Source organism: Eptatretus burgeri, chromosome 11 (genome assembly GCF_056783735.1).
Source record: "Eptatretus burgeri isolate ZD-2024b chromosome 11, Ebu_testis_v1, whole genome shotgun sequence".
NCBI classification, from domain to species: Eukaryota; Metazoa; Chordata; class Myxini; order Myxiniformes; family Myxinidae; genus Eptatretus; species Eptatretus burgeri.
In genome coordinates, this window is record NC_140971.1 from 73,467,060 (window position 1) to 73,482,319 (window position 15,260).

The 15,260-nt window shown below is 41.7% G+C and overlaps 2 protein-coding genes across 6 annotated transcripts in view; one reads left to right on the forward strand and one right to left on the reverse strand.

The window, feature by feature from the left end:
- RNASEH1 (ribonuclease H1) overlaps positions 1–15,260 on the reverse strand; it is a 38,516-nt gene that overhangs the window by 17,373 nt on the left and 5,883 nt on the right. The window contains exons 2-6 of the mRNA XM_085847973.1: positions 14,631–14,663; positions 9,664–9,741; positions 4,603–4,721; positions 4,027–4,287; positions 322–421 (exon numbers count right to left, since the gene is read on the reverse strand). Of these exons, the coding sequence (XP_085704099.1) occupies positions 322–421; positions 4,027–4,287; positions 4,603–4,721; positions 9,664–9,741; positions 14,631–14,663 (591 nt within the window). The remainder of the gene's footprint in view (positions 1–321; positions 422–4,026; positions 4,288–4,602; positions 4,722–9,663; positions 9,742–14,630; positions 14,664–15,260) is intronic.
- Positions 14,157–15,260, forward strand: part of LOC147017376 (uncharacterized) — a 47,387-nt gene continuing 46,283 nt past the window's right edge. For 4 of the 5 annotated variants that reach the window (XM_085846993.1, XM_085846994.1, XM_085846988.1 and 1 more), the window contains exon 1: positions 14,157–14,289. The gene's annotated coding sequence lies outside the window, so the exon portion shown is untranslated. The remainder of the gene's footprint in view (positions 14,290–15,260) is intronic. The other variant, XM_085846991.1, reaches the window with a different exon arrangement.

Here is a 15,260-nt window from a genome sequence, read left to right on the forward strand (position 1 = left end):
AATCTAATCAGTTCTTCATTGTCACACACCGAACCTGTCCACAAAATTTCATCCGGATCCGTCCACAACTTTTTGAGATATCCTGTGCACAGACAAACAGACAGAAAGGGGTGAAAACATAACCTCCTTCACCTTCGGTGGCAAAGATAATTAGGGTGTATGGAAGTGCTACAGGGTACTGGGTGCCCATGCACAAAGGTTCGATTATGCGATGGAAACAAAAATTGAGTGTCCCATCACTTTTAGTTGCGTCATTTTATGTTGAACTTTCACAATGTAACAACACTGCCAATCATACAAACCTCCAACAATCTCACTCACAAGGGATGGTTTGGTCCCCAGTAGACACCAATGCCAGCTGATGCCCCCACTCTCCCATTTTTGGTGCAACAGCCATCAGTGTACACCAGTGGTGTGTCACCTGCAATGAGAATGTTATGCTTTATGAAAGGCAACACTTTACCACGAAGGATGCAGCGACACCTACCATGGGGATGGAGTGTATCTGTGCGCAATTGTTCACATGTGTACGGCTCATTTCCAGGCTGGCCAGACTGGTCGGTGCATGGAAGGACATAGGTATGAAGATCAGGCATTCAACGATATGTGTGAGGAAAGTGAATGAAACATTTGAGCGCTTTATCATGAATAAACCATTGCGGCCTGTTCCAAGTCAAGGCAATGTTCAGTAGGCCGAACAAAATGTCAAAATAAGACCCCAGCGTGTCAAAGCAAGGTGACCGAGGATGCACATTGGTAAAGGATATAATTAAATAAGGCCATTAATTATTATCTTCAAAACAAGTGTTATAATTAACCCAAACACCCAATTTTCATTCATGCACCACCTTTGAGTTCCCTAAGTATGCATGCAAAGTTTGGGTGGGGCCGCTAGGTTTCATGGTTATGGAGTCGCATACGAGACAGATGGACTGACGAACGGCCAGACAGACACAGCAGCCATATTTCCATATACTCATTCAATGACCATCCTTTTGGCTATGGCTTCTATACATCCAGTATGACTGTAATTGAAATGTAATACTTAGATGCCAACAATGTAATAATGTTAAAACATCATAACCACAGGATATTATATGTAAACCATTTATGTATCTCATAGTTAGATATGACACTGTATCAGAATGACTTTTCTATCTCTAAAGACAGTCCTTGTTTTGATAGTGAAATGAAAACAATGGTGTAAAGTGTTATGTACACATATTTTGCAGTATTATTTGCAAACAGAAACTGAAGAATTTATAAAGTTGCGATGATCGCTGTATTGCAGAACAACACTTTGAAGGTACTGGTACATATAAAATACTGGTACAATTTCAAATTTATATAAATTTGGGCATATAAATATCTGACCAAATATTAGATTTTGATGCTGTGTGTTATTTTGGGCAAAGGGAACATGAAGTTTCAAATGAATATCATTCATTGTGCTTGTACTTTTACAAAATATATCTGGGGGTCAAATACATCACCCACTTTCATTTTTCCTTCAGTATTTTTGTGGCGTAAAATGTGCAATGCAGCCCATATTTCAAATATATATATATATATTTTTTTTTTAAAGAACTAATTATTTTTGCAAGCAAGCGTATATTGAAAGGACATAACATAGGGTGTCCAAAAATAATGGTCGCTGAAAATCCCGTGGTCGGGTGGTTTCAGTATCTGCCCTTTCGATAGTGCGAGGTTTCTAGAAATGGCCAGTCTTGTGTCTCAGGCCCATGTCGTGCTACATACGTTCTTTTGAATAGAGCTCAGAGGTGATCATCAAATTGTGAATCATAATCAACCAATCATTTTCACATCTTGGCTCATGTATTTGCAAGTTCACTGCATCTTCCCACAGACCACATGCAAGTGTAGTGCATTTGAGAATTATTAATAACACTAAATGTGGTGATATTTCATCGCACAAAGTGGATTTCCAAAATCTTTGTCGCAACAATCATAAATTTGTGGTCAAAACTGATGTTCATTACATAATTTTGAGGGTGCCTAACCAGGTATCCAAAACTCAATCACTTGTAGAATTAGGTGCCGCAAACACCAGTTAATGTCGAGCCCTGATATACAGCTCTGGAAAAAAAAATAAGAGACCACTCCAAAAAAATTAAATCAGCATCTCCACATGTATGGCAGCCATTCCTTTCCAGTGTCTGTTGAATTCCAACACAGACACACCTCATTCTACTTAGTGAGGTACTGATTAGGGGATCACCTGAACTGAATCTTATTTAACAAGGAAAAGTATAAAAACCACTGCTGTGGTCATCACTATCCTCTTGCAATAGGACCAGCTGGATGGCAAAAACAGTGCTAGTCGTACCTCAAAAGTAATTGGAAGCAAAAAAATAACTATTGACCATGCCAAAAGAGTTGAAAAGAAAAGTTTTGAGTGAGGAAAAGAAGGGTTCAATTCTGGCTTTACTGGCAGAGGGATACAGTGAGCCTCACGTTGCTTCCATCCTTAAAATTTCAAAGACGGTGGTTTATAAGAACAAGGTCAAGCAGCAGACATTGGGGACAACAAAGCTACAGACTGGCAGAGGGCGAAAACGACTTTCCACTGACCGGGATGACCACCAACTCATTTGAATGTCACTCAACAACCGTAGGATGACATCAAGTGACCTACAAAAAGAATGGCAAACGGCAGCTGGGGTGAAGTGCACAGCGAGGACGGTTCGAAACAGGCTCCTCGGGGCAGGGCTGAAGTCGTGCAAAGCTAGAAAAAAGCCCTTCATCAATGAGAAGCAAAGAAGAGCCAGGCTGAGGTTTGCAAAAGACCATAAGGATTGGACCATAGAGGACTGGAGTAAGGTCATCTTCTCGAATGAGTCCAATTTTCAGCTTTGCCCAACACCTGGTTGTCTAATGGTTAGACGGAGACCTGGAGAGGCCTACAAGCCACAGTGTCTCACACTCACTGTGAAATTTGGTGGAGGATCGGTGATGATCTGAGGGTGCTTCAGCAAGGCTGGAATCGGGCAGATTTGTCTTTGTGAAGGACTCATGAATCAAGCCATGTACAAAGTTGGCCTGGAAGAACAATTGCTTCCTTCTGCTCTGACAATGTTCCCCAACTCTGAGGATTGGTTTTTCTAGCAGGACAATGCTCGATGCCACACAGCCAGGTCAATCAAGGTGTGGATGGAGGACCATCAGATCAAGACCCTGTCATGGCCAGCCCAATCTCCAGACCTGAACCCCATTGAAAACCTCTGGAATGTGATCAAGAGGAAGATGGATGGCCACAAGCCATCAAACAAAGCCGAGCTGCTTGAATTTTTGCGCCAGGAGTGGCATAAAGTCACCCAACAGCAATGTGAAAGACTGGTGGAGAGCATGCCAAGATGCATGAAAGCTGTGATTGAAAATCAGGGTTATTCCACAAAATATTGATTTCTGAACTCTTCCTAAGTTAAAACATTAGTATTGTGTTGTTTAAAAATGAATATGAACTTGTTTTGTTTGTATTATTTGAGGTCTGAAAACACTGAATCTTTGTTGTTATTTTGACCAGTTGTCATTTTCTGCAAATAAATGCTCTAAATGACAATAGTTTTATTCGGAATTTGGGAGAAATGTTGTCAGTAGTTTATAGAATAAAACAACAATGTTCATTTCACTCCAACACATACCTATAAATAGTAAAACCAGAAAAACTGATAATTTTGCAGTGGTCTCTGAATTTTTTCCAGAGATATATATATATATATATATATATATATATATATATATATATATATATATATATATATATATATATTTCTATTTTCATGATATATATTTCTATTTTCATGATATATATTTCTATTTTCATGATATATATTTCTATTTTCATGATATATATTTCTCTTTTCATGATATGTATTTATATATTGAAATTTCAAAAAAAAAAAAATGCCACATCTTGAACTATTTGTGAGTGTCTCATTTGTAAAATATTTTGAATGCACTTCACACTTCCAATAAAAAAAAGCAACGCATTGGTTTGCATCATACCCATGTATTGGAACCCATCAGATCGAGAAACAGGCTGTGCCAATGTGCAATCATCTTGTCGACGGCGTTTACTTCCCGAATATTCTGCATGTGCATTGTCCGGAGCCTGGCGCTTGTAGGTGCTTCGAAGTTGAGTGCGTTTTACTCCAACGGTGTGGTCTTGGAAAGTTGATGGTTCAAAATTCCGGTCTTTGATGTCTGGGGCACAGGCATCTTCACTAGCTTCTCTTTGAGAAGTAGCCGATCTTGCAGCCAAAGGTTCTGCATGGGAAAAGGGCTAAAACTTCAAATTAGTCCCACGCTTTATTACTTCACTGGCCTGAATGTGCAATGTGTTGTAAAGAAGGGATTTCCTCGAAAACAAGGGGCCAAAACAATGACTTTCTACATCACTCTTGTTTTTTTATGGAAGAGAAACCCTCAATGTTCGTCAAAACCACAAATGCAACAATAATTGACAGGATTCACAGTTCGGTCAAGCTACTTGGTTAAAAGCAAGATATTATGTCCTTTTTTGGGAGGGACCAAAACTACAGGCGAGCAGCTAAAATAAGTGTTTTGTAGCATGTTTCTCACCAGGCTGAGGGTCAATATTGCTAACCGTCCCCTCAACAAATTTCCAAGCTTGCTCCTCAGTAGAAAACTTCTTGAAAATGGCTCCATAATAGTTTTTCACCATCTTTTCACAATCAGTCCTAAAAAAGAAAAAGATTAACAGTATAGTATTAAATTTTAAAGCATGGCAATCGATCCTATCACAGAGAGATCTCATCAAATAACTAACAAGAGAGTTCATGGAACACCTTCCCCCATGCAATCTTAAAAAAAAAAAAACCCAAAAGGCGGGGTCTGCAAGCAGCAAATTTAATTGGTTGAGATGACTTAAAATGCCAAAATATTTTGTCCAAGTACTGCTAAACGGAAGGGTTTTGAAAGGGTCAAAAAGGCAATTTGGCTTCTCCAATGTTCAAGTATACACAGCAATTCAATTGAAATTAAAAAAAAGACTTTTTACTCTCCAAAATCTCTGTGATAGCATTCAAGGTCAACTCAAACCATGGCTCACTGACTTCCTATACTCTCTAAGCCAACGTGTGGCACTCATTGGAATCTATTAATCTCCTTTCCCACTGATCCCCACAATAAGTCTCCCCGCTATCCGTCGTTTCGCACACAAGTCCATAAATTACTCAGGAACATTTTCCTGATACAGTACATCCAACAATTTACCGCACCAACGTCCATTGGACATAAAACCGGTCACCAAGCCTTCCAACCCATCATGCACTACAATACTACATCCTCTCCCTCTCAGACTCTATCTCACACTGTGCATTGGACCTAATGCCGCCGCGCACTGTACAGTACTACTCCAATGTATTTTTTTTGTACACAATGTCAAGGCTCGTATAAGAACTAACACACAGAATGTACAACAAGGGGAGCAGGAGACAAGAGGGGCAAGAGAGGGAAGGACAAAACAGTGGGGAACAGAGACGTGAGGAGATCTGTGGAAGGGAGAGAGATGGGGTGGGGAACACGGGGTATACAAGATGGACACTACAGGGAATTTCAGGAAGGAAAGCAGGGCATTTCAAGGAGGTGGGTTTCGGGTGGATTAATGGGGGTAGAAAAAAAATCGTAGTTTTGGATGGGGGAAGATAAGAAAAAGATGATGGTGAAAAGCTGTTGTGAAGACCTGAAGGGAGTGTGGGAATTTGTTCCAAAGGCAGGGAAAAAAAGAAGAATGAAAGAGTGAAAGTGAGCAGTAATTCTTGATTTTGGTAGTTTTACCATAAAGGGTTGCTTGCGGACCTTGAGCGCTCTGAGGAAATATCGCAGACAGAGCGGGGGGGGGGGGGGTGAGGCCGGAGAGAGGAGACGGTAGAAGACCGAAAGACCACTGACCAGCCTGCGGTGAGAGAGTGGGAGACCCAAAGACTCAGCTTCAACACGGGAGAAACCAACGTTCCTAAAAGCCTTGGTTTCCACAACGTGAAGCCGAGAAAGGTGAGGCAGGAGTGCCAGCTCAAAGCGGAGAGCAGCACTCCATCACGCTGCAGACAAAAGCTTTGTATGTTGTCAGGAGCTCAGGTATGCCAAGGAAGGACTTTACACGATGGAGGATGCCCAGTTGGTGACTGGCTTTGAAGAGCAGCTTTAAAATGTGGCTTTACCAGGAAAGATCATGGCAGATAGTGAGACCCAGAAGCTTGAATGAAACGACATCTTCAAGAGAATTGTTGAGAAAGTTGATGGGAGGTGGAGGGGGGGGAGGGTTCCAGTCGATCCTTTTGGAAAGGCAGAGTGAGAGTGTGAGATTTTTCAGGATTGAAAGACATGTTCCACGTGTTGCATCAGCTTGTGATTTTATCCAGATCTGCAGGGAGTGAAGAGTTTGAACAGTCGGCGATGGCAAAACCAAGATCTTTGTGTCCTTTACTGTGGTAGTCGTTGAACAATGAGTGTTAATCGAAGTCGTAATTAAAAGGGTGAATCGGTATGAAAGCAGCAATGCAGTAGTGTCACACTGGATGTCAAATTAGACATAGTAAAACAAAATAAGAATGGTGAACGACCAGCCGATATCGCTCACGATCTTGGTTTGCCACCGCCGACTGTCCAAACTATTTTAAAGAATTCCGACAAGGGCCGTGCAGACGCCATGGTATGACGCAGGCATAACCAAAGTGAGGGTTGAAGATCTTCGTGAGGTCCTGTATGAACAACGGAGGGGGATGCAGCACAAGTGTCGGGTTCCGCGGCACAAGTGTGTGTGCTGGCACAAAGGCTGGAGCCTGGGTCCATGGGGGAAACCACGTGGCTTAGTTGGAAACAAAATTTAGAGGGCGAAAGACTGATGCAGGCAGATGAACCGAGACGATTAGAGATCTTCGACATACAAGACCGCTAAATTATCATCATAAAACAGTTAAGAGTTAAGGCAAGTAAGATAAAAAGGTATTTGGGTTTTTAAATGTTTAATTTCTTTGTATTTTTTTTCCTATGTTTTGTGTGTTGCTTACATATTTTTTGATCGCTAGACTTGTTGAGTGGTGTTGTTTTGGAAGTAAACCAAGTGTTGGAATGCATCCCCCCTTAATTACACGAATTTTTATGGGGGAAAAAAATTCCCTATCCGTCATTTCGTTACAAGTCCAACTTTTCTGGAATGTATATTGGATGTATAGCGAGGACACCATGTACATCACAAGGGTTTTTTTAGTGCATAGAAATGTAATTGTTGATAATAATAAACTTGAAAACCTCAACCAGACTTGGTGGTGTAATGGTTCGCGTGTCTGCTCCAAGTCTGGGAGGTCGGTGGTTCAAAGCATGGCAGAGTCATACCAAAGATGTAAACAATGGGACGTGCTGCTTCCTTGCTTTATGGTCAGGATTTAAAAGGTTAAGAGGATGGAAAATCCCCATAGGTTGGCATCCATGGGGAGGAGGAAATCCCTCCTTTGGAAATGCCCAGCTGAGTGTAGTGCAAAAAACGGCGACATTGTTGTGACATCGCTGGTACCCAGAGTGCCCCGGGTAGTGAAAGCACTTCCTCCAAGTTCAGTGGTGTTTGTCTCGTCTAATAGTCGTGTGTGTGTGTGTGTGTGAGCGTGTGCGTGTGCGCGTGTCGCAGCTCTGCTACAAGCCTTAGATCATGCGTAACAAGAGAGAGAATTGCTTTGCAATACATGCCCCCTACCCACTTGATATTTTAAATAACACAAAACATGAAGTAAAAACATGTGTACAGCTGATGTGCAAATATCATAGCGAACGCAGTGAGCTTCATGCTTAACGCGTGCACGTGAGAGAATAGGAAACAACAACAACAACAACAACACAATACCCCTGGCTATTTGGAATCCGTGTCGTTGGCTATGACCCTTTTGCTTCCGTTTTTTTTTTTGTTTCCAGTTTTTGTCATGGGGAATGATGCATGCCGGGAGATCATGACCGGAAGTGTTTATTTATTTATTCAATTATTCTTTTCCCCAAAAATGAATTTTATACTTCCGAAAGTGATTTTTTCATGACATGAAGTGTTTATTTTGTATTTAACATTATCGGGAGTGATTTTGAAACTCTTTCCGGAACTTATATTTTCTTTTATTCTTGACCGGAAGTGATTGTTTATTTATTTATTTATTCAATTATTTTTTCCCCAAAGTTAATTCTAATTAAGATATCTCGCGCATCATCAAAAAATATTTTTTTATCGTGATTTACATGATTTGATCACTGATCCCAAATCCAGGCCGAAGTAACCGGAAATTGCGTCAAAATCATCAGCTGTGCAGCGCTTACACGTACCACGCTATAGTTTGCAAGTACTGTTATACAGTTGTGAACAAGTTATAGGTAAAGTCAGAAGTGAATGTAAGAAGAATTCTACGTTCGCTTCTAGGCTTTGCCTATTCCATATTACATCGTTGTTGTATACCTGGGATCATTACCATTGCATTGGAGCATGGACTAACACCCAGGCCGAAGGCCTGAGGTTTGCCGATCTGTGCTGTTTCATGGAATGATTTTATTGGGGTAGAGTCAGGCCAGATGTCCAGCCAATGGGTGTAAAACAGTGTGGTGGAGTCAAGGCAGCTGAACACTGATCCACGTATAATATGTGATACTTTTTAAGTTTTAAAAGGGCATAACTCTGTGAAGAAAATTACGAAATGCCCTGAATCTCAAATTTGCTCTACAACTTATCATAATAAAGCCATGTACCAAGTTTCAGTTAAATATGTCAAAGGGTATGAGAAAAAGGTCGGAAAAACCAGAGGTGGGACGAAAAGATGGACAGACAAAAAGCAGACCTATAGTCCCCTCGGTGAAGCTGGTAGGGGACTAAACAAACAAACAAACAAACAAACAAACAAAAAAGACAAAACGATGCTCAACTACAGCTGCCTTCACAGTCTCACAGTACTCTTCGTAACTCCATACACTGAGCCAATCCAACACTCCTTGTGGTTAACTACTTATATATGGAAAGCAGGGTTTATTGCAGAATTGGGCTGGCAGGATAGTTCAAAGACAGTGCACTTGCTCGCCTGGGTTTGATTCTCAATCCAGACGAGTGTGACCTACAATTTTCGACTCGACCATAAACTCTGACTACAAAACTCAGTCTTGATGTTTCGCAGATACAACTTGTTGGGCAGGGTTCCCGTCTGCTAGCATTTACTGGTGGACACAAAACTTTAAGATCCCACCTTATCTTCAACGAAGAATAGGCGAACTATTGCCAGTACCCTACCCAAATTCCAATTCTTGCTCTAACCTACAAGGGGCACTGCGTGAATAACAACTGCATTGCCAGAAAAGACACACCCAGAGGCTTGGTGCCGTGCACATGTGTCCTCTTTATAGAAGTTTGACGCACCCAGAAGTTTATAGATTGCAGGTAAAGCAGCTGTCATTAGTGAGATACAATTCGCGGTGATCTTTCAAAAACAAAAAGAAAAAAAAGAAGAAAATAGAAGAAAATGGAATTTTTATTTCACGAGAAATGTCATTACAGTAACATTTTTCTTCTTCAACAACCATCGTATATTTTAATATCTGCTGTTCAATGCACTCATAATTCCATCAATAATGCATGTTTTTTAGTTTCCAATTAATACATACCAGGTGGAAAACACCCCTACTTCTCGGCCCTTCTTGACAGCATAAAAGGACTCCTTCATCCTTATCACATTTATCCTCCTGTAAAAAAAAAACATTTAAAAAGAAAAGAAAAAATTAAATGGATTTTAAACATTTAAGCTGTTCCTTTCATCAATTTACAACACAGCATACATATAAATGGGGCTGGCAGTAGAGCCGAGAGGTATTTCGGCCCAACTATAAACTGTCGCCCCAGTGCTTCACAGGCAGGGCGATTCATAAATGTGTGTGCCGTCCCTCGGATGAACTTTAAACTGGCGTCCCGTCTGCCGGAATTGGTGGACGTTAAAGATTCCACCGTGTCCTTTGCAAAGAGTTGCCGAGCTATCACGGGCACTCTGAACAAATCTCAAATTCCTAACCGAACTACTGCGAGAGAGGGATGTCAAACCACCTGGCATGACCCTTGCAAAGAAACTGCTTTGGCGGAACCAACACTCTATAATATAGACTAGTAGGTGAATGCACCCGGCGCTGCCTGGGTTCTTTTTGAATGAATTTAATCTTCTATACACATGTCTGAAGCAAGCACAGTATCAGTTCCCTATTGGGCCATGGCAGTCATAGGCTAAGGGGGTTGGTGAGGGGGAAAACACACCCCCTTCCCCCATCCCCCCCCCGGCCGAGGGGTCTTGCCACATAGCCTATAACCTTCCCGGGGCCTATCCCGACATTTTTTTGTTTCAGTGGTTAGCTCCTATCTTTCACCTTTCAGGAGATTAGCGCGTGCAGACAAACAAACAAGCAAACAAAAACTTAAAATCATATGTTAGATATATTGTATATGGCGTTGGCCCCATGCCAATCGGCTGAACTTGAAAAATTAACGTTACGAAATCAGGTGATGACGTCATAATTCGGAAACCGGAAGTTGGAAGTACAATTCTTTTAGATCAGGACACTCCCGGGTACATGTTCTGTCAGCATGTGAAGTTTGGTGAGGATCAGTCCAGTACTTTTCGCGTGCATAGGTCACAGAGAAACACACAGACACACTTTCAACTATATATATATATATATATATATATATAGTATGTTTCATCAATCAGTTAAAGACATTAATAGACATTGGTGCACTATTACATGAATTACAAGATGAGTAATCAATGCACAATTACACAGCGTAGAGTATTTTAACCTGGATTCTGACCATCATGAGCCATCAGGTTAGATTGGAATGTGAAACAAGTTTAGAATCAACAACGATTTTGCAGTGTGTTGTGCAAATGTCATGTGGTATTTTTCAAAGTCCTGATGCGATTTGTTAGGATGCCAAGAGGCATGGAGGCACTGTATTGCAGAAACTGTATTGTGTGTTTCTTAATTAGTTCAACCATTGTGATGTATGGGCGGTGCTCCAGCAATCAATCAGTAATATTTGTACAGTCTCCCCCTCCCCCCTCTCTCTCCCTCCTTCCCCCTCCCCCCCCTTTCTTTTTCATTTTTGAAATGATATTTTTTACAGCGCGGAGACATCGCGCTGTTATATAATAGGCTATTCTGTCCTGTGTCTTCTGTCACACTTATTGTTGGGTGTGATGTGGGTGGAGATTACTGGGTGGATTGTGGGCGGAGATTGCCGGGTGGATTGTGGGCGGGGTTAATGCGGAAGAGCGACGTTTTTTGTGCTGAATCGTTTTGTGTGCGATGCCAGAAGTTGATTTTGTGAGCAGGAAGTGATAATCTTCCTGTTCCGTAAGTTGTTGACGGGCAGCATTGTACTCTCAGTCTTCATTGTTTTTCACCGGAAGTGTTTTTAAAACGTCTTGTGGAGGTGATTTCTTTCTCTTTTTTTGGTGACAGAAGTGGTTATTACAGCGCGGCAACATCGCGCTGTTATACAATTGGCTATTCTGTCCTGTGTCTGCTGTCACACTTATGCCCGCGTACGTCCCTTTGATCTGAGGGCTATAAATAGAAATTTGTCCAACGTCACAACTCTTCCCATCATGCATGGCATGCTAATTCACAGTGTCTACATTTAAATTTTATAACTGCAAAATCGTTCCATCATTCTTAACCTCGACTTTTACTGCCCCCAGCCGCACGATATAGAAGTATTCGCTTCTTGTTTTACAACCGCTGTTACAACGGGTTCACAGGTCGTCTGGTAATAAATAAAATTGTGCTTGGGTTGACCTTGTGAGGTCAAGATCGTTTTTCATTACAATACAAATTTCTCAGAGGTGTGTTCCTTTAGGGGGCTGTCACACCTTGACGTTTTAGCCAGCGTATGGCAAGGTATCAAAATGTATGTAAAACGCTGGCGTACGCTGAACTATTGATGGTTTTTTTAAGTTTTGGGCGTATAATAACGTGTTGGACGTATGTATAACGTATTAGTAACGTACACAGAACGTTTCAATCACATATAGATAACTTATACCAATGAATGCTGAGCGTGTTGTCGGTGTTCACAACCTATGCCCAACGATAGTCTAACTTATGCATAGCGCGGCAGCGTATCGCCGATGATCACATGGCGTAGGCTATTAATAGGCTGCGGCTTGACGATTCAAATCATAACCGCACTAGACATTGAAGTGTGAAGCCGCTGTCACACCTTGACCTTTTAGCCAGCGTATGCCGACGTATGAAAAATTTGCCCAACCAAGCTGGCACACGTCGAATACGTTATGGGTAAGTTTTGTATACGTTAAGAGCACGCTGGCATACGTCGTAGTATGCTGGCATACGTCGTCATATGCCGAGAAATTTTCAGCATGTTGAAAATTTCTCGACGTACTCGACGTATGACACACGTTCCCCATACGCTGGCCATAAGTTGTAGGCACATTACGCGATCGTTGACACACGTTACTTGTACGGTACTCATAAGTCGAAACATGTGAAGGTAATGGTTAGCGTCAGTGTTCCAGACTCCCTGTTTTTTTTTTTTTTTCGGCATGACGGTGATGTTCACACTTCGATTTCTAGTGCGGTTATGATTTAAATCGTTGAGCGGCAGCCTATTAATTATATTATATTACAATTATATACTCTACGCTGTGTAATTATATTATAACATCACAGTCATACCGAAGAAAAAAAAACAAAAACAAAACAAAACAGGGAGTCTGGAACACTGACGCTAACCATTACCTTGACGAGTTTCGACTTATGAGTACCGTACAAGTAACGTGTGTCGACGTGTATCAACAACACGTTATTCATAGGTTAGAAATAACTTTTAGGTACGCTAAACATTACCTCGACATGTTTCGACTTACGAGTACCGTACAAGTAACGTGTCTACAACTTATGGCCAGCGTTATGCGGAACGTGTGAGTCATACGCTGGCATACGTCGAAAAATTTCAAGCATGGAAAATTTGTCTCACAGCTCGACGTACTACGACGTATACCAGCGTGCTCTTAACGTATACAAACGTACCCATAACGTATTCGACGTGTGCCAGCGTTTCAGCCAAATTTTTCATACGTCAGGCATACGCTGGCTAAATCGTCATGGTGTGACAGGGCCTTTACCAGTGACCTTGTAGAGCACTCGCCAAATGGGTTAAGCACTGAAGCAAGCACTCCATTCGAAACGGGTTATGAGGAACGGCTGGCTCGACAAGCGCTCATCGGTAACGGAACACCCCTGGTCACAAAATGGGGAAATACGATATACAGCACCGTCAATCTCATCGGCGGTAAAATTCCTTTGTAAAGTCCACAGTAAAATCAGTACAGCCTACCCGAGGCCTTTTGAACAAACTAGCCGAGCCAGAAAAAGTCTGAATGCACTGGGCACAAAATATTAAACCACCAAAGCCACAAAATGGAATAAAAATCAAACTTTCGGTCAAAATGTACAAATACGTCTGAAGAGCAAAAACAAACAAATCCAGGCGGGTTGAGCACACAGTACGAGTGTCGAACACGGCCTAAACATTCAATGTTGAACTTGAAGATTTAAGAATGCATCGTTGTATTATTGTCATGGTACAGTACATCTTTTGCTCGTTATATCATAGAAATAACACAAAAATGATTACTCATACACATCTTCACTTCACATACCTTCACCACTACGTCGTCGTCGTCGTCGTCGCCTTCTTCTTCTTCTTCTTCTTCTTCTTCTTCTTCTTCTTCTTCTTCTTCTTCTTATTCTTATTCTTATTCTTATTCTTATTCTTATTCTTCTTGTTCTTGTTCTTCTTCTTCTTCTTCTTCCAAAACCTCTAGGACTCGGCTCTTTTGTATAGCTGAACAAAGTATTGAAGAGTTTAATGTCGTTCGGTAGGTGAAATAAAAAAAAAACGTTCAGGTATATTTTTTACGGTCAATTTGAGACCACACTTCACTTGACTTCCTTTTTGGTTTGGTCACGTGGACGTTTTCACACGATAAAAAGGGTTCGCCGGCGTCGATTATTTTTCTCCTCAAAATGACAAAAAATTACAAAAATAAACAGAAAGTGTTGAAGTGACTGACGCAACAACAAATGAAGATAAATACAGTATTTTGGAAAGATTCCCGATGCAAGCAGCGCGCTGAAAGACCACGTGACCCCTCGGCATAAAGAGACTGCGCGCGACGTTTCCGGCCTTTCATTCGCGGAGCCGCTTCGCCTCGTCCACAGGTTCGTCACGTTCCTCACGCCTTTCAGTCAGGCTATGGGGTTTTTTTTTCCCCCCTCCCTGTTTTCTTTGTGTTCGTTTTAACAACCAATCACGTGGTTTTAATCACGTGTGTGTATATAGGACAGCGTGTCACCAGCGTTGTTTAATTTGGTGTTTTAAAAGTGATTTTTTTTAATGAAACCCTTGGATTGGAGGTCACGTGTCCGGGCCTAGTTTTCCCCCCTTGCTCTTTGATAAAGGACTCGAAATTAGTGGTGAAACGTTCGTGGTGGTGGTGGTGGTGGTGGTGGTGTTCGAACATGAAGCTTCAAAGCGATAATTATTATTTTTTTTAACTTACCAATTGGTGAACGTTAATGGAGGCGTGTTTCGTCTACGTTAGCTTCGGCCATTGACCTGTATGTAAAGACGAATGGCGATTCACGTTTCACGCCCCACAGTGTGTCGCATCTCCTCTGCGGACACGTTGCTGCTCCGTCGTGTGAGGCCCAGTGAATGATTCACGGTGCCCCCCCCGCCCCCCGTTGTGTGTTTTTAACATGAGAAAGTGTTCACATCGACTTTGACTTTCAACTCAAAATGAACATTCAACATCTCCCGATAATTTATCACGGGACTCGAAATCCATTTCAAAACGAGTGGGCCTCCCAAGATGGCGCTTGGTGGCGACAAAACCGCACCACTCATCTTTATAGTCTTGTACACAGTTCAATGTTCTAGCCCAGGCATTTGAGAAGTAGTCGTGCAGAGCTGCCTCGACAGTTTCCTTTGTGTGTGTTTTTTTTTTGTTTGTTTTGGGTTTTTCCCGACCAAACATCTGATATGGATCCAGATCGTGATTATTTCCTTGTCGGTTTTTTTTCTTTTCTTTTTTTCCACGGGACACTTTATCCCCCCTCCCCCTCTTTATTTTATTGTTTTTTCTTCCTCCTCCCCACCCAATCCCCGACTAAGTGGTGCGGCTTTCCTC